The following is a 22699-nucleotide window of genomic DNA, read 5'->3' as shown; positions in this document are numbered from 1 at the left end:
AGGAGGTCAGGGGTCAGAGGTCAAGGGGGCGGCACTAAGAGTGAAAACACTGACCGGTCCAAAGGGTTTGTCAGAGTTCAAAGTTGTAACTCACAACTGTGTAACTAGTTGTAATTCTCATTCTTCAAGATTTCATTTGCCAGTAGAAGGATTCATTGGTCCTACTGGATATGCACCATCTGCTTTCTGGACACAAATGTTTGTAGTTTGATTCCCTAAGTCCAGTTCTTGAGAGCTACTTTTCCGCAGACTTTTAGATGCATCTCTTGTCCAACACACCAAATGGCTGATTTCTCTCATCAGCAGGAAGGGACGCATCTAAAACCTGCTCTCCGGAACTGGGCGCTCCTATTTCCTGTGAACAGTCCAGTGAAGCACCCTCACACCATGCCAATAAGATCACAGTATTGTAGTTCGTGCAGAATGAGGTTCCAGATTGTCTGGCTGAATCGCTCAAAAATTGGAGCATCAGTGGTACTTTGTGATCCCAAATCCCAAGAGCATCAGAAACAAGCTGAAAATATTGATTTATCCACCAGAACAAAAAGAGTCCATTGTCTTTCTGTTCATCTCAGCTGGTCCTTAAGAAACCCTTTGGGTTTTTGTCCAGAATTGATTTATGGTTTCCTATTTGCACAATTCAGGTTGCATTTTGCCAGTGGAGAAATGATTCTATCAATGACTTCTATGCACTTTTTTATGCACTAACTCTAAATGCTTTTGCATTATAATCTACTGCAAATGGTCAAAAATTTTACATTACATAAATCTTTATTTTTTAACAAATCCTATTTTTTTATCCAATCAAGTCGAATTTATTGTATAGCACATTTCAGCAACAAGAGGCAGTTCAAATGCAATAAACATTACTTTTTGTCAAATGCCATCATTAAAATCTTTTACATCTGATATATTGATCAATGTTGCAGTTATCATGGATCAAAAGCAACTAAACAGGTGGGTTTCATAGCTTGCTTGGCAAAAGTAAAGTCTTAACAAAACAGTACAAGCTTGTATTTTCTGTTTTATTTTGAAGTGATTTAATTCCCAGGTCCAATATCAAACTTTAAGACAAAATCAAAAGCGTTACATTAGATTTCTGATCAATTTTGTCATGCATTCTTGTCTGAATGCTGCCGTTCTAACCCAGTTCTAGGTTAAAAGATTATTTAAAATCTTAGAAAAATCTCACTTGTATTTTGCAAGATTTGTATCCCAGACATATTACGCAAATTAACATTCAGCAAAGTGTTCAAACCTTATCAGAGGTTTTGTAAATGCTGATAAAATATGCATTAGTCATAGATTATTATAGACACATTAGATATATATGGATGCCATGAATTAATATAAAGCTTAAGAAATGTGTTATTTGTTTTTAAATGTATTTTCAAGTTTCTGATAACATGGTTTAAAAACAAGATCAATGCACTTATTGAAGCAAATCTTCCATTCTCTAAAGTTTCTCTAGGACGGGGGTTCCCAAACTTTTACATGTCATGACCTCCCAAACATCATTAGCTTTTGGTCAGGGATTCCTTTTTACAAATCCACAAAATATGTAAAAAAAAAAATAATTTTTTCCTCACTTTTAGTCACTATTCAATAATTATTGCAATCGTTTCTCATAAATGCTGCCTTCAAGAGCAAAGCAGCATAATAAATTTGACAATCAGCCAATCAGAAAATAGGATTTAATTTATTTTAACTTATATGATATTTACAAGACATATTATATTTTCTTTTGATAAGAATTTATGATTAAAAAATGTATTAGATTTTATTTTTCTCATCTTCCCTCCAACTCTCTGAGGCCCACCTACTGCCACCTGGTGGCCCCGCAGGGCCCGCAACCCCCACTTTGTAAAACACTACTTTCGGACAAACAAGTGTTTGGATAGATGACGCCGACTCAGAAAACGAAGAAGATGAGCTCACATTCGCCCTTCATCTGTGACTCATCTTTCTGGTGGCTTGTTCAGGCAGCTGATGTTGCTAGGCAACGAACATGTTGTCATCCAAAGAGGGCGATTCAGGTTGATTTACTGTAGTAACGCAAGTTAATACAACCCAAATTCTGACCTGACTGAACAATGGTTGAGTTTCTTTCTTAGCAAGAACAGCAAATTGTTCTTAGATAAATGAATAATTAAAAACAGAACAAATATAAATTAAAATAGACATATTGAAAAGAGCTGTGCCAACATATGGAGATATGCTTGCTGTGGGTGCATGACGGTCCATGTATGTTCCATTTGAACGGACTGATTGGTATTTTATGAGGTCAGAGGTCAACAGAAGCAGGGAGAAATGACCTCCTCACCTCAGAGTCAAACTGAGGCGATCCACGATGCATCCCTGAAACTCTCACTTTTACGATTTATTGCCTCGCTTCCTCTCCAGAGTGATGCAGTAAAGTTTTTGTTTCTTCAGCTTCTTTCACACATTCACGGTTACATTGCAACTTCCAGCTCAGCTGGAGTACAAACCGCATAGTTCAGTAGGGAAGAAAAAAACTTTTAAAAACCTATAAAACCTTGGGTGGAGTCATCGAATCTTACATCTGGACCACAGTGGGATTCTTACGGTGTAGTAGCGGATGAAATCATCGAGCTTTCTCGCCGTTTCCGTTTATTTAACCCAGCTCAACATTTAGATATGGCAGCATGTTGTTTTCATATAATAGCTTTCTAACATGGACATTTGTAATAAATTTACTTAAATTAGTAGTTACATTTCATATTAATAGTTCTATTCTGGTGGATATTGATCTGTAAAACTGGGTTTTAGAGAAATATTTTGTTTACTTATGAGAAAAAAGTCATGTTATTGTGGGAATAAAGTTATAATAGTAGTAGAAGATGAATGTCTACTAAAAATTTCAATATTTGAGAATAATCTTGTCCATAGACCCATTCTAACCTGTTCATAAAAGGCATCATAAGTCACTTTTAGGCCTGTCACAATAACACATTTTGCTGGATGATAAATAGGATCAAAAGTTATTGCAATAAACAATAATATTGTTTTGAGACCATTTTCAAGTACTATAATGGTAATGGTATAGTAATGCAAGAACACTTTCTGAAATATTAAGAAGATTTAATTTCTAATGAACATTTAATACTGGAATGGGAAGACATTTTAAATATCCAGCATGAATAAACAAAACAACAAATAAAATGAATTATAAAGTCTCTGTAAACAAAGTTGTCCTTCAAACAAATGAGCTAATTGAGACCAAAACACCAGACTGAAGACTTTTGTTAAGCATTTTTTGGTAGAAAGACAGAGAGGAAAAAGAATGGAAATTATTTAGCTTGTTTTAATATGCTGCTAATTAATTTATTGGTTATTTTGATAGGCCTTGTCACTTTTAAAGACTTTCTTTTTTTTTTTTTTAAAGAGTCAATTTCTAAAACACTCAATCAGATCACAGGTTAATGTTTCTGTTAGCTCCTTAACTCGACTTTAAAGTGGTGGATTATGCCTTTAAAATGAGAAAACAAAACAGTAACATAATGGCTTTTTTATAGTGTTTGGAGTTTAAATACTAGACTTTCACTTTAACTGATTTATTTGGACTTTGTATATTTTGAAGTTATTCAGTAGATCCGGGCTTGGAAGTTTCCTTTCATATCTCCTGCGTTTCTGTTTCACAGAGAGCTACACTTTCTCTCCCTCTGCTGTATTATCCAGATTTATCATTTAATCCTATTTACTGACAGACTCTTTGTCTTCCCTCCCTCCTTCCTCTGCCCGAGATGAACCCGTTGAACTGTATTGCCACCGCACCCGTTTTCTCTGTGCTCACTTCCTGTTTAGTGGAACAATTAAAGGACTGTTCCTGCAGCTCGGGTCTCAAAGGTCTTGATCTGGAGCAGCCATCAGATCAGCTGGAAAAAAGCCACAAAAAGCACAACTTTGTGGAAAAAAGAGATGTTAGATTAGACAAGCTGGAGTAAAACATGATGTTATGGTCATGTATCAAGGACAGCACAGTTTGTAGTTAGTTATGGCAGCATGTTTATTTTCTGGAAATAAATACAAACTAATAAAGGCTTAAGAGTACCTGTTTATCAAACATTGGTTAAGCATTTATATTTACATTTTTCTGGATAAAAAATATTGCATTATTCATTTCTAAAAATTAAAACATGCTATTATTCTAGTTTTGTATCTCACACCTGTTGATAATGCATTAGCTCTATAATTTCAATTCAATCTTCTGGAATTGTTGACTGTTTATACTTTTCTTAGTTGAGGCTTTGGTTTTGGATGTTGTGCAGCTGGAAAAACTTTCTTTACTTTCGGATACTTGTCATGAGGCAACAAGTATTCTTTTTACAACTTACCTAAACTACGACCCGAAATCTAAAAGGACGCAGAGCAGGACCAAAGAGCGTCTTTTTGTTTTATCATATCCCCTACTTCAACATCTTTTTTCTTCCTGACGATACAGCCAGGCAGAGGTTTAAGGAGGAGCAGCAAAAACAAAGGAAATGGATTAGCAGTGCTTGCCAACTACATGTTATTGTGAATTATCATCTCTGCTTCCGGCAAATTGATGTGTTATAATGCCATGACAAGAGTCTTCAGTCAGAGGCTTCTTCTTCAGATTCATTACTGACTGCTACTGGAGATCTTTCCACCCAAACTGTCACCATCCACAAAGATTCTTTAATGATACTTGAATGATTTAATTTCTGTTTGGGTTAAATAAAGTATTTCTGAATTATGTTTCTAATGTAAGCACAAAATGTATAAATTCCACTGTAAAGGAAATGCATTCCATATTTATTGTCGTCATCAGAAATGAGTTTTAAATTTGATAATGAAAGAGAAATGTTTCTGCTCTTTTCCCGCAGGCGGAGCAGCGGGCATACAGAGAGGCGGAGATTAACATGATGGACGACCTATTAGAGACCGGCTTTCAAAAAGAGGAGGAGCCAGCCAGCCCGACCCCGCCCCCTTCACAACAACACACTGATCCGGCCTCTCCAACGGTTGCCGTGACGCCGGATCCCGTTGCTAGGGGAGACCAGGTTATCCCCAGCGAGATTGAGTACCAGGTGCATGAAATAACAAAATATTTGAGAACTGAGGAGTATTTGGGCCATACTAAGAAGAATAAATACATTAAAAACATTTAATTACAAGAATAGGGTAATAGAGAATAAACTCGTACAAGGTTAAAGTTGAAATATTATAGGAATAAAGTTGTAATATTAAGACAATAAAGTCATAATATTACGAGAATAAAATCGCAATGAGGATCAAGTAATAATAGTACGAGAATAAAGATGTACTTGTATGACTTCATTTCTGTAATACTATGACTTTTGTATTATTTTTGGCTTTATTCTCATAGTTTTGTTGTTTTATTTTCTTGTCATGCCCCTACAACTACGTTGTGCAGACTCAACACAAAAAAATCAATGTTTATTTTGATTTGATTAACAGTTTTACTTAATGCAAAACTGTTCCAGCTTTTGTAGATGTGATCAGAAAATGTTTGTTGAACCTGAAAGAATGTGGAGACTCCAACCTGGAGGGGTAAGATTTCTCTAGGAGGTGTAAAGGGGACAAAGGTCAGAGATTTCCTGAGGCAGAGAAGCAGGAAAGGACTTGCAGCTGCACAAAACGGTCTTCTGGTTAAGCTGGTACTTTACAACGAGCCTGAGCTACTAGAGGAGAGTAGGAGTTGTTTTTGCCAGATTTTAGTGTGGGTGAAAATCGTGGCGCAGTGTTTTGGTCACGCTTCAGTGTTTTCAGAACTTTTCTGGTCACCATACCAGGTGGGAGGTGGTGACTATGTTGATGAGTAATATGTTCTTTGGCATCTCTGTGGTTGTTTTTTTTTTTTTTCTCTTTTTTTGGTTGTTTTTGGATCCATAGCCAAAGAGTTAATTAGATTAGTCTTTTCTCATCCATTTATGGGAAAAACTAAACCAACTTTATTGCAATGTGGTGCAGAACTGTGACATGGTAGCGCAAAAATACATGGTTTTTAATTGTCCATAGTTTTCATTGTTTACAAACAAAAATCTGAAAAGTGTGGCAAGCATTTGAATTCACCCTCCTTTATTCTAGTTATATCTGATAGACTGCATGAATAGTTGTGTCATATGCAAGTTCTTTTAAATGTAGAGAAAACAACATTTCAGTTTTTACTGCTCCAGGAATTGTGAGAACGACATTGAGTATCTATGATATTTAGTTTATAATAAATTTACTTCTACAGACCATATTCAGTATGTTGTAAAAAATATATTGTAGGATTTCACTACAGGAGAAATAAGTCCTGCTTCTCCTTTTGTGTGAAACAGAAATTGGTGGAAACATATTTTCTGCTTATCGTGAACGATGATGGATGTAGTTTACATTGCCTTTGCATGCTTGGTAGTGTATACCATCAGGATTTATTGCCAGCTGTGGTCCTCTTACGTATCACTGTGTACTTTATTCTAAAATTAACTTGACGTCTTTATGTATACTATGGATCAGTTGTTGGTATGTGTTTATTTGTAACACTTGTCTATCTCGTCTGTTAGCCAGGAAACATGGACGTTACAATCTTAGATCTATGGATGCGCTGCAGTTTGTTGTCCCTAAAATACAAACTCAACCAGGCAAGAAAGCTTTTCTCACACCTGGAAAAAGTTACAATCCAAGCTTCAACTTTCCAAGCCTTTATGTGTTGTTTGTTTCTGTTGTAACTATGCTGCTGCTGCTGTCCTGGCTGGATCTCCCCTGTGAAAGAGATCTCTGATCTCAATGGGACTAAACTGGTTAAATAAATATAAAACAGAACTTTTTTTGCAATCATGCAAAACGCTTTGTGTGATAGAAATCCAATCCCACACTATTTGCGTTTCCATTACAAACGTCCATAAAACCTTTTTGATTTTCTGCAAATGTGGAAAAAAACACAATTTCGCTATTGTGGTGTTTCCATTTAAGGAGACCTATTATGCAAAATTCACTTTTTTGCACGTTTTTGTACCGTCATTTGGGTCTTAACTGCTTCTAAAACAGAATAAGCTCTTAAAAACACCCACCAAGCCATGTTGTAAAATAAGTTAATGTTTTTGGTGTCTGGAAAATTACTGTTTAAAAAAATTCCCAATTGTTTAGTCACGATAGGTGGCACTGCACCATTAACCAGCTGGTTTTACCGCTGTATGCCCTCTACAATGGCTACTGGAAAAGACAAGTGCTTTGCTGTTTACTTACCATCCAGAAACCACTCGCTGCATTTTTTTGGTTGCGTAGGAGGCTCTACTAATGCTTTTCAAAGATGTACAATTGTATAATTGTGCATCTGTTTGCAGCCATTTTGATGTGTGAGTAAAAAAGCTGCAGTTTATTTTGATTTAAAGTGATATGAGGCCCTAAAACAGCTCATTCTGGAAGTAACCAAACTAAAATTTCATTATCTAAGAATTATTTTGTTCAAAAGTGTTAGAAACATGTTTTGTATAGCCCATAAATCTATCCAAACCTGTTCAAGGAAGCATAATGGGTCACCTTTAAGAAAGTCACAAATGTATCTAAGATGGAAAAAACATACCAGTTTCTATAAAAACAAAAATGTTTTTCATGCTGACTTTGGTGGCACCCTGACTCCCGTGTGACTCCTCAGGACGGGCGAGGTTTTGGCATCGGAACGTTAGTGTTTGGGAAGCTGCGAGGTTTCTCCTGGTGGCCCGGCCGGATCGTTTCCTGGTGGATGAGCGGCCGGAGTCGAGCTGCAGACGGGACTCGCTGGGTCATGTGGTTCGGTGATGGAAAATTCTCCGTTGTGAGTATCTTTCAAAACTAGAATAATAAGTCAAACTTTTGGTTATAAACAAATAAAAAACCTGATATATTGACCTCTTTCTAACTTGTTTTGCAGGTTTGTGTGGAGAAGCTGATGCCTCTGAGCTCCTTCTCATCGGCTTTCCACCAGCCAACGTACAACAAGCAGTCCATGTACCGGAAGGCCATTTTTGAGGCCCTGCAGGTAGCAAACCCACTGTTCACTCTGTGTTCCCAACATTACGGAGTGTGTGAGTCACAGTTTACTGACCTGTAGCATGTGGGCTTTATTCCTGTTGGCATCTATGGTTACACACAGAAAACAACTGTGCAGCCTAATATCTTATGCAACATGACCTACCAATTTATGCCAAAGGTAGTTATTATTGTTGATCTGTGGAGGTGTGTTCTCCTGTTTTGCCCACATTCATGTTCTCCTGTTTTGCCACATTCAGTGGTAACATCTGAGTCAGGTAATCTATAATTTAGTGGGTGTGTTTTGCAAGTGATGCAGAACTTCTTTCATCCTTTTGTACTTTTAGCAAGAGCCATGAGAAGCACAATATTTAACAATAACAATAATTTTGACGATTAATTGATTAATTGTCCAAATAATCCAGTTAGTCGTATAGAAAAATTTGCACATTCTGCAAATTTTTCATTTAAGTGTTTTTAGACAATATCAGAAACACATTAAAATGCAAATATACGAATCAATTCCTATTTAAAATAAGAAAATAGTTATTTTCTTGACCAAAACGCAATAACACTTTTAGCAAAGGATGCATCTGCAGCTAACAAAAACTCTTCTAACATCAAAATGTGATTACACTTTATTTTAATAATTGGAAAGCAAAAGGTGATTAATAGAAAACTTTTTTTCACAGAATTTGAACCGGGTGAAACTAAAACTGATCATATTTACAGTTTTCTTTTATTTCATCTTTAGTACAAAATGTATATTGTTGTACAGTTTTGGCTTAATTATTGCTCTGAATATGTTCATTCACTTTTTTTTTTTTTTGAGTCTGTATACTGTAGTTAGCGATTAATCAATTCCTGAATTAGTTAATGGTTATTTCAGTAATCGATTAATCACAATTAATTTGATTAATCAATACTATTCTTGTTTATGTAATTTCCTATTACTTTGATTCTGCCAGAAATGAACATCAGCTCTGTGTGATTGATTGTGCTCAGGTTGCAAGTGTGCGAGCAGGGAGACCAGTTCCCTCCTGTGATGCGAGCGACGAGGCTGAAGGCGTGGAGCTTCAGACCAGACAGATGATTGAGTGGGCCATGACCGGCTTCCTGCCCAACGGGCCACAGTCGCTGGATCCCCCAGAAGGTGACCAGCTGCTGCTCATGACAAGCACATTCAACCTGCGTTGTTCGATAATCAAGGAGGACAAAGAGTCAATTATTCCCCAGAGTTTTTACCCTTTAACTGGAATGTGATAAATTTATAAAAGTTATTTGAAATATGTCACGTGAGAACAATCAGCAGTGGTGTCCATCAGGGCTGTGTTCTCTCCCCTCTCCTCTTTTCTCTCTACACTACAAAAACACAAATTATTACCAAGTATTTTTCTCTAGTTTCTAGTTTAGTAAACTTTAATTAAGACAAAGATAAGATGTTTCAGCAAGAAACATAAGCTTGACCACTTAAGTCAATAATTCTTGGAAATATATTTTTTAAAAAGCACTAGTTCCACTGGCAGATTTTTTCACTTGCACTGCAAAAACACAAAATCTTACCAAGTAATTTCGGTCTAGTTTTCACTGCAAATATCTTAGTAAACTTGACAATTTGCACTAGACAAACTAACTGACAAGTAATTTTTTAGCAAGCTATAAAGGCTTGTTTTACGTCAATAATTCCTTAATATTGATTAAAAACAAAAGATGCTGGCAGATAAATTAACTTATAACATGGGGAAAATGTCTTGTTATAAGTTAAATTGTCTGGCAATAAAACTGGAACTTTTTCATCAATATTAAGGCATTATTGACGTAAACAAGTCTCTATACCTGGCTTAAACGTTACTTGTCAGATAGTTTGTCTTATTTCAAGTTTACTAAGATATTTGCACTGGAAACTAGACTGAACTTACTTGGTAAGATTTGTGTTTCTGTTTTTCCTGTTTAAGTGAAAAAATCTGCTAGTGGAACTAGTGCTTTCTATTCTAGTTTCTGGGCTGTTTGATGCTATCTGAACACTGTTAGAAAATGCTTGCAGGAGGTTTAAAATAATAGAAATCCTGGTAAACGTACGTGTTTTCTCCCACAGAGGAGCAAAATCAGTTTAAGGAAGGATACCTAGAGATGATGCCAGAGCCGGAGGCAGCGTATACACCGCCACCTGCAAAGAAACCGCGCAAAAACTCAGCAGAGAAAGCGAAAATCAGAGAGGTGATTGATGAAGGGACCAGAGGTAAAGCCTGCAAATACATTTCATCGTAAATTGCTCCTTCTAGATATTATATCATAATGTTTGTCCCCATGTGTAAAAGTGAAAAAAAGAAAGAGGTTGCCGTTTAACCTTTATCTGCATTGTTTTATGCGTTTTCCAGAGAGACTCATACATGAAATCAAAAAGAAAACCAGGAATATAGAAGGTAAGAACCCTAAAATTAGCTAAATGAGATACATTTGTAGTTAAAATATGTTTTGGTTTCATCCAGGTTACTTTGTTGCTAAAGGTTTCCAGCAGCTTTTACAACATGATTTGTAAAAGCTGCTGTAATCCTCATCAAGCTGTCGCTGGATAATTATTTCCTCCTCCAATGAATATGTGCCCTTTTTCTTCTTCCTTTATTATGACCCAGTGAGTCCTGTGTTAGTTTTCAGAGACAACTCAACTACTGTGTTGGTTTTATGTGTTTGTCCAGATATCTGCATCTCCTGCGGAAGCCTCAATTTCTCTCTGGAGCATCCTCTCTTCCTGGGAGCAATGTGCCAGGGCTGCAAAGTAAAAACAACAACTCTTCTTTCTCACTTAAGATGCTATTTGGAAGTTTATTTAACGGATTTATGTTGCAGTGATTTATTTAACCTTAACTGGGTTCTGACTGAGTCTTGTGAAGTCAGAAAAGTTTGGCTCTGATCTGGAACAGAGCAGAAAAATGTTTTTATTTGACTTGGATCATTTTGAGCTACAGGGTTTGATTGAGCCTAATCAGGATTTTAATCGGACATTTTTCTATTTTAGATGCCAAGGAGAGGATTATAGGTATTAAATATCAAAAAATGTACAGTTTTGCTTTTGAAATCTACAGTTGCAGTATTTGTTTTGCATTTCTAGGCTTCACTACTTATCCTGCTGTCTGGTTTTTGCAGGTTCTGTGTTAAAATTATGAAATTATTTAAGGTGGTTTAACTTGAAAATGAAAGTCCCGTCTGCTGCCTTGAAAATGCAACTAAAGTCGACAAGAAAATTGTTTTGGTTTTAACTCAGAAATTAAATTTCATGAAGTCAATTTAACAACAAGAGACAAGTTATCTAAACATTGTTTTTTAAGTTCATTAATCTTGAATTGTGAGTTTTAACTTAATGCTGCAATTTAAACCAAATAATTACTTTACAATATGCAAGAAAAAAATCTGCCCTCATCTAGTTAAAGAGCCAAATTTCTCTATTATTTCACTCACAATATCAAATTAAAATAACTACTTATTTTACTTTAGAGTAATTTAAATTATTGTTCCAAACGGCATGAACAAAATTTCTGAGCCGATAATGAATTTTATTAAACATCACCATGAATTCTGCTCAAAAACATTTAATGTGTACAGGATAGTATCCTCAAGCTTTGCAAACGGTCGGTTGCATTAAAATGAACATTTTCAAGAGTCAGATCAATGTGACGCACTTCCATCTCAGGATACAGAAACATGCCGCTAAGCATTCTGGGAAATAATTCCCACTCCTGTCTTTTTCTTCTTTCAGTTTTTTAAGTGCTAAACTAAAAACTCTTGGAGGTTTGACAAAACTAATAAAAAGTTAACACAACTTACTGCTGTAAGTTTATCTTTCACAAACTCACATTTAGGTCCAAAATCTAAAACTGGCTAAATTTATTTGACTTAAAGAACAGCAGATAGTAGACACAACTAAATATGGCTCAAATGTTTTACAGTGTACTTCTATATGTTTGAATTATTGCAATTTTCTCGTCAAAGTTAATTAGATTGACAAATAGTGATCAGTTTTAGCTAATGGCTGCTGTTGGAAATGGAAACAGTTGCTGTCCTGTCCTGATTCTGTGTCTTTCCTGCGCAGAACTCGTTCCTCGAATGCGCCTACCAATACGACGACGACGGCTACCAGTCCTACTGCACCATCTGCTGTGGAGGGAGGGAAGTGCTCATGTGTGGAAACAACAACTGCTGCAGGTCAGCAACAGAGCAGCTCTGCGCCGACATGCAGCAGCTGCTTCTTGTGGCCAGGACATGGTTTTAGATTTCACTTTTACGGACAGAGTTTATGCATGAATGTCAGGATCTGATTTGTGGCTGCCTTTATGTGGAACTGGGTCAGCCCGCTCACGAGGACCAGATTTATTTACATGAATGTAGCGTACACAGTTGATTTTAGCGTGTTTGTGCTGAACTTTCACAGCAGAAATCAGAAGTAATAATACATCTGAACTCACTGATGTGTAGAGCATGGTAAACTACTCTGTAAAACGTTTGAATGTGAAAATGAAAGTTAACCTGCTGCCTTTAAAATACAAAAAGTCAATTATGTTTTAGTTTTATTCTGGTTTTAACAATAAGACTAATTTATCTAATCTTGAATTCTGAGATGTTATGACTTAATTCTTTAATTTAAGCCAAATAATTATTTCACATTATGCAAGGATTCCCATCCAGCAGAACCAGGATACATTTCTGTATTATTTTCACTCATATTATCAAGTTAAAATAACTACTGGTACTTATTTTTAGTTAGAAGAATTTAAATTCTTAATTTATCTTGGAGGAACAAAATGTCTGATTATGCATTTTACTAAACGTCACACTGAATTCTGCTCAGAAATGCTTATTTTGAACAGTTTCTATACTGTTTGAAGATATTGTTCTCAACTACTGTGAACTGACAGCTAAAAAAAAGTTAAATAAAAAAATCATTCATAAATGAATGAATTTATGAATCACTTGCTCTCATGCTGCAACATAAGATTCAGAGACATGCCGCTAAGCAGTCTGGGAAATAATTCCAACTAGAGTTGAATCTAATGGTTATTTTAGTAATCGATTAATCTATTGATTAATCTGACGATTAATTGTGTGTGCGTGTGTGTGTGTGTATGTAGGTGTTTCTGTGTGGAATGTGTAGATCTTCTGGTCGGCGCCGGCTCAGCGGCAGCAGCAATCAAAGAGGACCCCTGGAACTGCTACATGTGCGGACCCAAGAGTACCTATGGGTTGCTACGGCGACGGGACGACTGGCCCATCAGGCTACAGCACTTCTTCGCCAACAATCATGAGCAGGAGTTTGTAAGTCTTGCTCTGCGTTAATTTAAAGCGCATCAATTATTAATGGTTCCTGTGAAAATCTCTGGATATAATCCGAGATTATTCCAGTTGCAGCAGATGGTAGAACTGTGACAGATTCACTAATTGGTAGTCAAACAGGAAGTATACCAGGGCTGCAACTAATGATTATTTTAATATTATTTTAGATTGATTTAATAATCATTTATATCAACTATTCTATCAATTGGCGATTAATCGGGGGAAAAATGTTACATCCTTCAGATTTTTCATTTAACCACTTAAGCTTATATTGTATTATAAATAGATTAAGAATGCAAAGGACCAAATAATTCAAATCATTTTTAAATAAGAAAATAAACATTTTATTGACTAAAATGCAGCATCCATTTAGAGAATTTGAACCAGGTGAAGAGTTTTGGCTAAAACATATTTACAGACAAAGGTGTTTTTATCTTAAATGTAAATATACGTATATCTATTTTGTACAGTTTAATTTCCTTTTGGAACACTCTATGTAAACAATTAATTGCTTAAATAGGGTAAAATGAGTCTATTAATTGTTTAATCCCTAAAGAATTCAGTATTCATCTCTAAGCTCATAAAGTCTGTTTTATATTTACCACCAAACAGAGCATTTTTTAAAGGGTTGAATATGGTTAAACTAAAAATAAAATGAATTTGTTCCCACACTTACATGGCTGTCTAATTCTCTCTTCTTCCTGCTACCTGTCTTACAGGAACCTGCCAAACTGTACCCTCCAGTTGCAGCAGAGAAGAGGAAACCAATCAGAGTCCTCTCCCTGTTTGATGGCATTGCCACAGGTTTGCATTTGTAAAGCTGCAAAAACCCTCATATGTAGTTTCTGGACTATAAGTCGCTCTGAAGAACAAAGGTGCGTTCACACCAGCCATGTTTAGTCCACTTTAACCAAAATCTAGTTTGTTTGTCTAGAAACTCTGGTTAGTTGGGGAGTTGTGAATGCATAATCGACCAAAAAAGCGAACTTTGGTCCTCCTAAAAACCTTGGTCTCTGTTCGATTAAAGTGAACTCTGGTGCGGTTTGAATCCATATGTGAATGCCAAACGGACCAGGACCGCTCCAAAAGCGGGAAGGGGACTACAATGCAGGGCATTCTGGGTAAATACAACCAAAACAGATGCAAGAGTCTAACGCTAGCAAGAGAAATGGCTTGTGGTCTTTTACCAACAACCAAAGAGAAATACTACAGCTGGTAAAATCTGACGTTACTCCATTTTTGTTTACATCTTGTGAAGAAGGAAGTTGTGAGGAAGAAACATAATTTTGTGTTGTTTCTTTCTGTGGTTCGTGGTGCAGCACCACCACAGGCGAGGAGGGGAACAGGTTTTTTCATTAATTTGATTGGTTTGATTCAGTGCAGTGTGAACCAGAACAGCAGCAGCTGATAATGTAACAAATTTAGCAATTTTGGTTCCCAGTCAAACCAGTGTATCAGACTAGCAGGTGTGAAAACACTTAATCAGAAAAAGCATCATGAAGAGGAAAAAGGACTCACAAGTCAGTCCAGAGAATCAGTTGGCGGACCAAACGAACTGCGACTCATAGTCTGGAAAATACAGTAGCTTTGGACTGATGCTGATCGTTTTCTGTAATTGTGTCAAAGCATTGCATGTGTTTTCTGCTCTTCTGTGCTCTGCCCAGGCCTGCTGGTGCTGAAAGATTTAGGCATCCAGGTGGACAAGTACGTCGCATCGGAAGTGTGTGAAGACTCCATCACTGTCGGCATGGTTCGGCACCAGGGACGCATCATGTACGTTGGGGATGTACGCAATGTAACCCGCAAGCATGTAAGTGAAGGATTTTCACCTTTGATTCAGGGCTGGAACGATTAATCAGATTAATCATGATGAGTCGATTATTGAAAGGAAGCGATTAATCATTAGCTGAAAGATACAGCCTTAAATGAAAAATCTGCAGAATGTGACAACTTTTTTTTTTTTACAGATTAATCGATTAATTGCCATGATAGATTAATCCATAAATAAAATAGTCACTGCAGTTGTCAGTTGTTTGATGAATCCATGTTAAGGCAGAAGTAATCATTGGTCTGTTTTCCTCTGTCAGATCGAAGAGTGGGGACCGTTTGACCTTGTAATCGGAGGAAGTCCTTGTAACGACCTCTCCATAGTCAATCCTGCGAGGAAAGGCCTTTTTGGTAGGTTGAGCCGCGTTTTAGTTTGTCTTGAGAAATTAAACATTAATTTAATCCCTTAATCCTCTGGTGCAGAGGGCACTGGGCGGCTGTTTTTCGAGTTTTACCGTCTGCTCCACGAGGCGCGGCCCAAACCGGGCGACGAGCGGCCGTTCTTCTGGCTCTTCGAGAACGTGGTCGCGATGGGAGTCAGCGACAAACGCGACATCTCACGCTTTTTAGAGGTATACGATCCTCCTCTAGGTGTCCTTCACTCCTTCCTTCCTTCTTTTCCTTCTTTACTTAATTTCTTCCGGGTTTCCTTCTTTCCTTCATCTCAGTTTCCTTGATTCTTTCATTTTTTTCCTCCCTTCCTTCTTTGCTTTTCTTTCTTCTTTCCTTTCCTCCTTAATTATTTCCTTCCTTCCTTCTTTCCCTTCTTGCTTTCTTCTTTCCGTCCTTCTTTTTCTCCTTCCTTCCTTTTATCGTTTTTTCGACTGAATTTAATTTTTAGTGTTTAAATCTTATTTTTTGTCCATTTCCTGTCGTTCTGATCAGCCTGATTTTAACCTCGTCAGACAAAAACATTTTTACTAAATAAAGTTAAGAAGTGATCAGTTAGTCCTGCTGGCCGCCGCGTTTCCTGACGTTACCAACACTTCCTGTTTCCTCTCAGTGTAACCCGGTGATGATCGACGCCAAGGAAGTCTCTGCTGCCCACCGCGCTCGCTATTTCTGGGGAAACCTGCCTGGCATGTCCAGGTGAAGCAGCTCAACTCTTATTTTTACTTTTATTTATTGGTTATTCATTTAGTAGTCTCTTAATTTAAATTACCCTTTTCTTTCTCCGTCTTTTTGATTAAAGCAGACCTCTGACGCCGATGGCAAACGACAAACTGGACCTTCAAGAGTGCCTGGAGCATGGCCGCACAGCTAAGGTTTGTGCTTTTTACTCATCCTTAGCATTTTTTGCAACTTGTATAGAAGAGACAGTCTATAAATAATCCTATTAATGTGATTAAAAAAGGACTCGTGTTTGTTTCTGTTTGGTTCTGGATGCAAATTCCAGTTTGAGAAGTTGCGTACGATAACGACACGCTCCAACTCAGTGAAGCAGGGGAAAGACGAGCATTTCCCCGTCTTCATGGACAACAAGGAGGACATCCTGTGGTGCACAGAAATGGAAAGGTATGTTGGTGTTTACAACCGCAAACCTCACAAGATAAACATTAAACTTTTTAAGTTTTCTGTGTATGGAAAACCGTCGAGTCATTTACTTACACAAGCATGTAGCAACAGTGGAGAGGAATTTCATCAAAGCTAAAACAGAACAGCTGAAATAACAGCAAATCGGAGAGTAGTAGAAGAAGAAAGTGAGGGAAAGAAGTGGTAAATTTGTCCCCCAGAACTACAGAAATACTTCAGGACAAGAGAGCAGGAGAGAACGTTTCTTTCAGTATTGAACCCATAATTCAGTTATGAAACAGATAAATTGTAGCACTTGTGATGTGTCTGATCAGATGCAGTCAGTAATCGTTCCCACAAAGGAGATCAAATTTTACATTAAAATGTCATGCTGTTTTTATTTCTGTGGTTTGCCTGCTGCATTTTCAAACCCACTTAACACAAAGTTCATGTCGTTCAGCGATGAGGATGGAGAGAAAGCAGAGAAGAAGAAAGAGAAAGAATCAGGACAGACAGGGGAAGGCAACAGGTTGGTGTAATGAAAGGTGGAAGTTCAGGAAAAGCCACTTAATCCCAAGCTATTCACTCTAAATATTATTTATTACTAATTTGTTTAAAGCCATTAAATTGACTTCATGTGCAAAGTGCAAAGGAACGACATGTAACAGTTTAGTGTTTACGTTCTTCCATCTTGTTCTCATAGTATCACGTTTCCAAAATGTAATTATAACTCAGTCCTGCTTCTGTTATATTATTATTACACCGATTTTCAACTTTATTAATAACCACTGTGATGGAGCTGTGCATAGTTTATTTATTTATTACAAACATTTTAACATTCAAACACCAATATATGTTTTTAGATACATATTTGTTTGAATAAGAGGTAGGAAGAAGTAAAAACTGTTTTTTATGCCTTATTTTACACATTATTCTTTATTTAAGGAAAAAAAATATCTAAAATAAAGAAAACAAAAAAAACATTGATGCCTTAACTAATAAATAGTATATTGTGGCAAAATCTGAGATTTTATTTTGAAGCCATGTCTCCCAGTGTTAGTTGCAATAAAGAAAAACAAAACTGAATTTGTTTAACCCAGAAATTTTACTCAAGTAAAAGTAAAACAGTAAAAATACTCCTAAAAGTAAATAAATGTAACCCAACTCTGGAAAGAAGTAGTAAAGCGTTTTGTTTCAGTTTCTCTCATGTGTTAAACTTTTAAACCGGGCTGACTGTTTCAGGGTGTTCGGCTTTCCCGTCCACTACACCGACGTGTCCAACATGAGTCGTCTGGCGAGGCAAAGGCTGCTGGGTCGTTCCTGGAGCGTCCCCGTCATCCGGCACCTCTTCGCCCCGCTCAAGGAGTACTTCGCCTGCAATTAATTACAAACCGACTCTCTCTCTCTTACACACACAAAGAGACACACATGCTGGTAACTACAAACAGAATACAGTTAGTACATGAAGGTTGGCTGATGCAGAATGACAGACTGGACAAACACACATAAACACTCACTAGTAACGTCAAAGGACTGCTCCCCCAGATCCTTTGTAGACCACTGGCTGACCTTAGTTCCCTGGTGCTACCCTGCTGATTTATACACACCAACACACAGCTGCAGGGTTTCTGTACTGTAACTCATATACATATACTTCCTGTCCAACCTTGAAACTGATGTCTTCTGGCTTTACTGTGCCGCAATAGCTGGGGTTAACCTCCAGGGGGCGCAAAAGTAACAAAGATGCTCCTGCTTTCTGTTTTTAATCTCTCTTAATGCATAAACACACCAATGACTCCTTCAACTGTATTAACGCTTAGTAACAGTGGGATGAACACAAATATATCCAAAAAAACACACATAACAGTTAATCCTTGTGGTGCTAGTCTGGTGGTGACGGAGTCCAAACGGTGCCACTTAACTCAACACTTACACAGTTTTTGGTGCTCTTGGAGGCTCAACAGTCTCTGTTTTTTAGTTGTTGTTGTTGTTGTTTTAGTCGCTGAATTGTTTTTATTTCCCTGAGTTAAACTAAACATGTTCGTTTAGCAAAAAAAAGACAAAAAAAAGGTGTGAACTGTAAACATCGGGACCATATGTAGTGACTTTGTGTATGAAAAAAGTGGGAATAAAATTTCTTTGAGGCAGAGCTTCTCTGATTCTACTAAAAATCTCCTTGGGTTAATTTATACCAGAAAAATTAGTTTTTATGGCCCTCCACTGAAGGACCATAAAACATTATTAACATTTTCCTAAAATTCAAAACATTAGGTAGAAGATAAACTGTTTGTTGATGCATGCACTCAAAAAACTAAACATGATCTTTTTCATGTTTTTGTATTGCTCATAAAATAAGTAGATACTGTGGGACAAAGTTCTCTGATTACTTGATTAATCGCCTATGATGCAGTCAGGGCCAGGGTGAAAAAAAATAAAATAAAATATTGAGAATAGAGTCATAAACTCACGAGAATAAAGTTGTAATATGAGAACTGATTCAAAAATGTAATCTTGTAAGCATCTCGCAAAATTACACTTTGGTATTTGTTTTGCAAGTGAGATACTTATACAACATTACTCTGGTAATTTTACGACATTATTCTGGTAATCTTATCACTTTATCCTCCTAATATTCTGACTTTATTCTTATTTTGCTATGACTTTATTCTGGTAATTTTATTTTATTTTATTTTTCTTAGCCTGGCCCTGTACCAGCGTCATTAAAAGAGGTTTAAAGTCGTCAATTTCCACTTTCAGAGCAGCTCCGCCTCCAAGAGATTTTAAACTGAAACATTAAAGGACTTTGTAGGATTCAGTATTGTTACTGCAGCAGCGTTTAGATTACCCTCCTGTTATGGTGCAGCTTCTCTCGTGCCTCAACTCCAGTCATTGCTCATTTTTCTTTCTGTCTGGTGAAAAAGTCATCGAGTTATCCAGGAGTTGTGCTCACAGTGATCCACTTTGTGCTTTAGTTACGACACAGCAGCATCCACGGAAATCAGAGTCCGACTTTTACTCTAGACACTATGCTGGTTTCCTACTTCCTGTGACTGAAACAGATAACCCTGTGTAAGTAAAACACCTCTGTTGGGTGTTTATTCTTCCTTATATTCGAAACACAATGGAATAATCTCAGTTTCTTTCCGTTTTAACTCTAAGATTAACAGATCCGTGAACTGATGGGTGGATTATTTACACAGGGGTGTCTCCGGAGAAAACCTTTCAGTCTGGTGCTTGTGGTCGGCAGTCGGCCCTCTTTTCCAGGAAGCCTTCCAGTCCGCTGAACCTTTCTCAGATACCAGCTAACAACTGAACTCATGCAGTCTTTTCGCGGACGCACACGTACACAAACTACATGCACAGCCACTCAAGTCAACCAGCAGGCTCGACGTCTTTTCCATCGTGTTTACTCTCCGTTTATACAACCAACCTTCAGGTGCTTTTTAAACTCTTTAAGCTCTTTTTTACAGTGCGCTCTCTTTCTGCAGGTCAAAAACAACACACAATCATCTGCCGGACACTCAGTGGCTGGCTTTTCTGCTTCTTGTAAACAAAAAACAAACACATGCATACTGTGCTCTTTGCTGGTCGCCTGTGTTACGGTCAGGCTTCCCAGGCGCTGTAGGGTGATTCCCCGCATCGCTCAGTGCTCCCAAACCCTTCCCCTCCCATTACCACTCCCCCCCCCCAGGTGCTGCATGTCAGTCAGTCAGTGTAATCTCTGATTCCATGTTAGATTAGGGAGTATAATTATTATAATAATAATATGATAATAATAATTACAATAATAATCTGTTATTGTGTGTGTGTACTGTTCCAGGTTGGTGCTCAGTTCAGTTCAGTCTCGGCCTACAGATATAGGGGAGAGAGAGGCTAGAGAAAGCATATTTACAGTTAGTATAGTGACTTGTGCTATTGTACTCGAGAATGCCAGGAGAAATAGTGGGAAAGATGAGCTGTGCAAAAGTCTCAGACCAGAAATGAGTTGAAACAAGCAAAAGAAATGAAATCAGAAGTCAAATCCATCCACGTGAACCAAGTGCTTTCCTGCCTCATGAAAGTCTAAGGGTGTTTTGTTACCTGAAAGTCCAATAGACTCTGTTCAATTGGGGACCAAAATTGCAACATTTATTACATTTTTAGTTGATGCAGTTCGCTTTCACTAATTAAAAAAACCTGTTCCCCTCCTCGCCTGTGGTGGCGCTACACCAAGAACAACTGAAGGGAACGATACAAAAATACCTCTGAAGAAGACACTGAGAGCAGCTTCCTTTTTTTGTAAAATTCAAACTAAAATGGAGTAGCGCATAAGACCACGACGCTTTTATCCAGTTAGTGCTAGACAAATGTTTGTTTTGGTTGTATTTACCCAGAATTCCCTGCGCTGTAGTTCACTTCGTGCTTTTGGAACTGTCTCCAGTCCACTTGGCTTTGAACTGCACCAGAGTTCACTTCAACCAAACCCAGACTGGTTTTAGACAGACAAAGTTTGTTTATTTTGGTCCGGTTTCACATTCACATCTCCCCAAACGAACCGGACTTTCTAGGCAAACGAACTGGAGTTCAATTAAAGCAGACTAAACAGGACTGGTGTGAATGCACCCTAAAACAAAATAAATAAATCTTATTTAAGTTGAAATAAGAAGTGTTTATGGCCACATACTTAATTTTTTGGGAAAAATTGAAGAGTATACTGAAATTTTAATCCCAAAGAAACATAATTACTTTCTGTTTGTCGTTGAATTAAGCAAACACTTGTAATAGGCCAATTAGAAAGTGACATATTGAACAAACATTGTACTGTTTTTATGTATTTTTCAGTACTTTACTGCAGCTCACAGGGAAGGAGTCGTCAATCAGAAGCAGACTTGGAATAATGTGAAAGATAAAAACACATTATTTTAGACTCAGGAAGCACAACAACACCAACAGTTTATTCATCTAACCTTAAGAGCTATCATGATTACTTTCACATTTTTTCTATAATTTTATTAAATTAAAAGGCAGATTAAATTTTAGGTTGCTATCCATTCATCAAATTTAAAGTAAAAGAATATATACCATCACTTAACATCAAATTTAGAGTGATTACTGTGTTTTTCAGTCATTGTCAAGTCCTATAGTAATCAAGAATTTATATTATTCAACTTTAGCAATTTTGTTTGCGAAAAAAAAGTTAATTGTAAATAAATTCTGCCTTGTAAAGGTAGAGAAATGTAACTTTAAAAATAAGGCTTTTCTTTCTTTTTTTTTCTTACTAGTTTTTGCTTTGACCATGTGATAACTTCTTGTAGCTTAATTTGCTAAGGATAATTGAAACCACATGCTGATGATTAAAAGAATGATCTAAAATCTTAAGAAGTAAAATAGTTAAGTCTTTGTTTAAAATAAATAATGAGATGCAACAAAAACTGAAAAGCACATTCTGGTTCACTAAAAAAACCAAACATGTTTCAACACATTTCTGTCTGAGAGCACAGGACGGTAAAAGTGATTAGGAACCCAGTCGCTCTTTCTAAACGATGGGTGACGCGGTGATGATGTTTCTGTTCGCCTATCGACAGCTTTTAGGCTGAGTGATGCGCTGTTTTCAACACATACACTTTGCAAACAAACACATCAGAAACACTTCGTTCGACAGAGCGACGTTCGCTCAAACACATGCAACACCCACAAAAACAAGGCCGCGGCGCATGCAGACACTCATCTCATGGACTAAATGAAAGATGAGGAGCTTTTAGGAAAAGGAAGACCTGTTGGTGTTTCAAAAGGTGCTAAAATTTTATCAGAAAAATATATTGTTAGGAGTAAAATCAAATTGGTCTTTACTATGACTGTATTTAAGTTGTAGTTGTAGAAAGACACTATTATGATTTTACTCTTGTATGAATATAAACTAATTAAAAAGGAATTTTAACTTTGTACTTGAACTATGTAAAATATATGTGAATAAAAAAACGACTGTTTCTTGTGATTCTGTGTAACCGACCTGTGTGCTTATTTAATTTAATTTTTTTTTATATCAATTGTTGTTTAA

The 22699-nt window shown here is 37.0% G+C and overlaps 1 protein-coding gene across 8 annotated transcripts in view; it reads left to right on the top strand.

Moving 5' to 3' along the window:
- Positions 1-18870, top strand: part of LOC106945224 (DNA (cytosine-5)-methyltransferase 3A-like) — a 55390-nt gene extending 36520 nt beyond the window's left edge. For 5 of the 8 annotated variants that reach the window (XM_015028766.1, XM_015028772.1, XM_015028767.1 and 2 more), the window contains 18 exons: positions 4869-5072; positions 7646-7804; positions 7901-8008; positions 9004-9151; positions 10094-10237; positions 10377-10421; positions 10695-10774; positions 12086-12198; positions 13122-13305; positions 14043-14127; positions 14988-15133; positions 15411-15501; positions 15574-15722; positions 16154-16239; positions 16343-16415; positions 16547-16665; positions 17123-17191; positions 17905-18870. In XM_015028766.1, coding sequence (XP_014884252.1) covers positions 4869-5072; positions 7646-7804; positions 7901-8008; positions 9004-9151; positions 10094-10237; positions 10377-10421; positions 10695-10774; positions 12086-12198; positions 13122-13305; positions 14043-14127; positions 14988-15133; positions 15411-15501; positions 15574-15722; positions 16154-16239; positions 16343-16415; positions 16547-16665; positions 17123-17191; positions 17905-18046 — 2145 coding nt within the window. In that variant the 3' untranslated portion in view covers positions 18047-18870. The remainder of the gene's footprint in view (positions 1-4868; positions 5073-7645; positions 7805-7900; positions 8009-9003; positions 9152-10093; positions 10238-10376; positions 10422-10694; positions 10775-12085; positions 12199-13121; positions 13306-14042; positions 14128-14987; positions 15134-15410; positions 15502-15573; positions 15723-16153; positions 16240-16342; positions 16416-16546; positions 16666-17122; positions 17192-17904) is intronic. The other 3 variants (XM_015028768.1, XM_015028770.1, XM_015028769.1) reach the window with 3 other exon arrangements.
- Positions 18871-22699: the final 3829 nt, after the last annotated feature.

The sequence above is a fragment of the Poecilia latipinna genome, unplaced genomic scaffold (assembly GCF_001443285.1).
Source record: "Poecilia latipinna isolate Pla-1442-1.1 unplaced genomic scaffold, P_latipinna-1.0 Scaffold134, whole genome shotgun sequence".
Lineage (NCBI taxonomy): Eukaryota > Metazoa > Chordata > Actinopteri > Cyprinodontiformes > Poeciliidae > Poecilia > Poecilia latipinna.
Note: the sequence above shows the minus strand (reverse complement) of the source record. Positions and strands in the feature narration are given on the sequence as shown.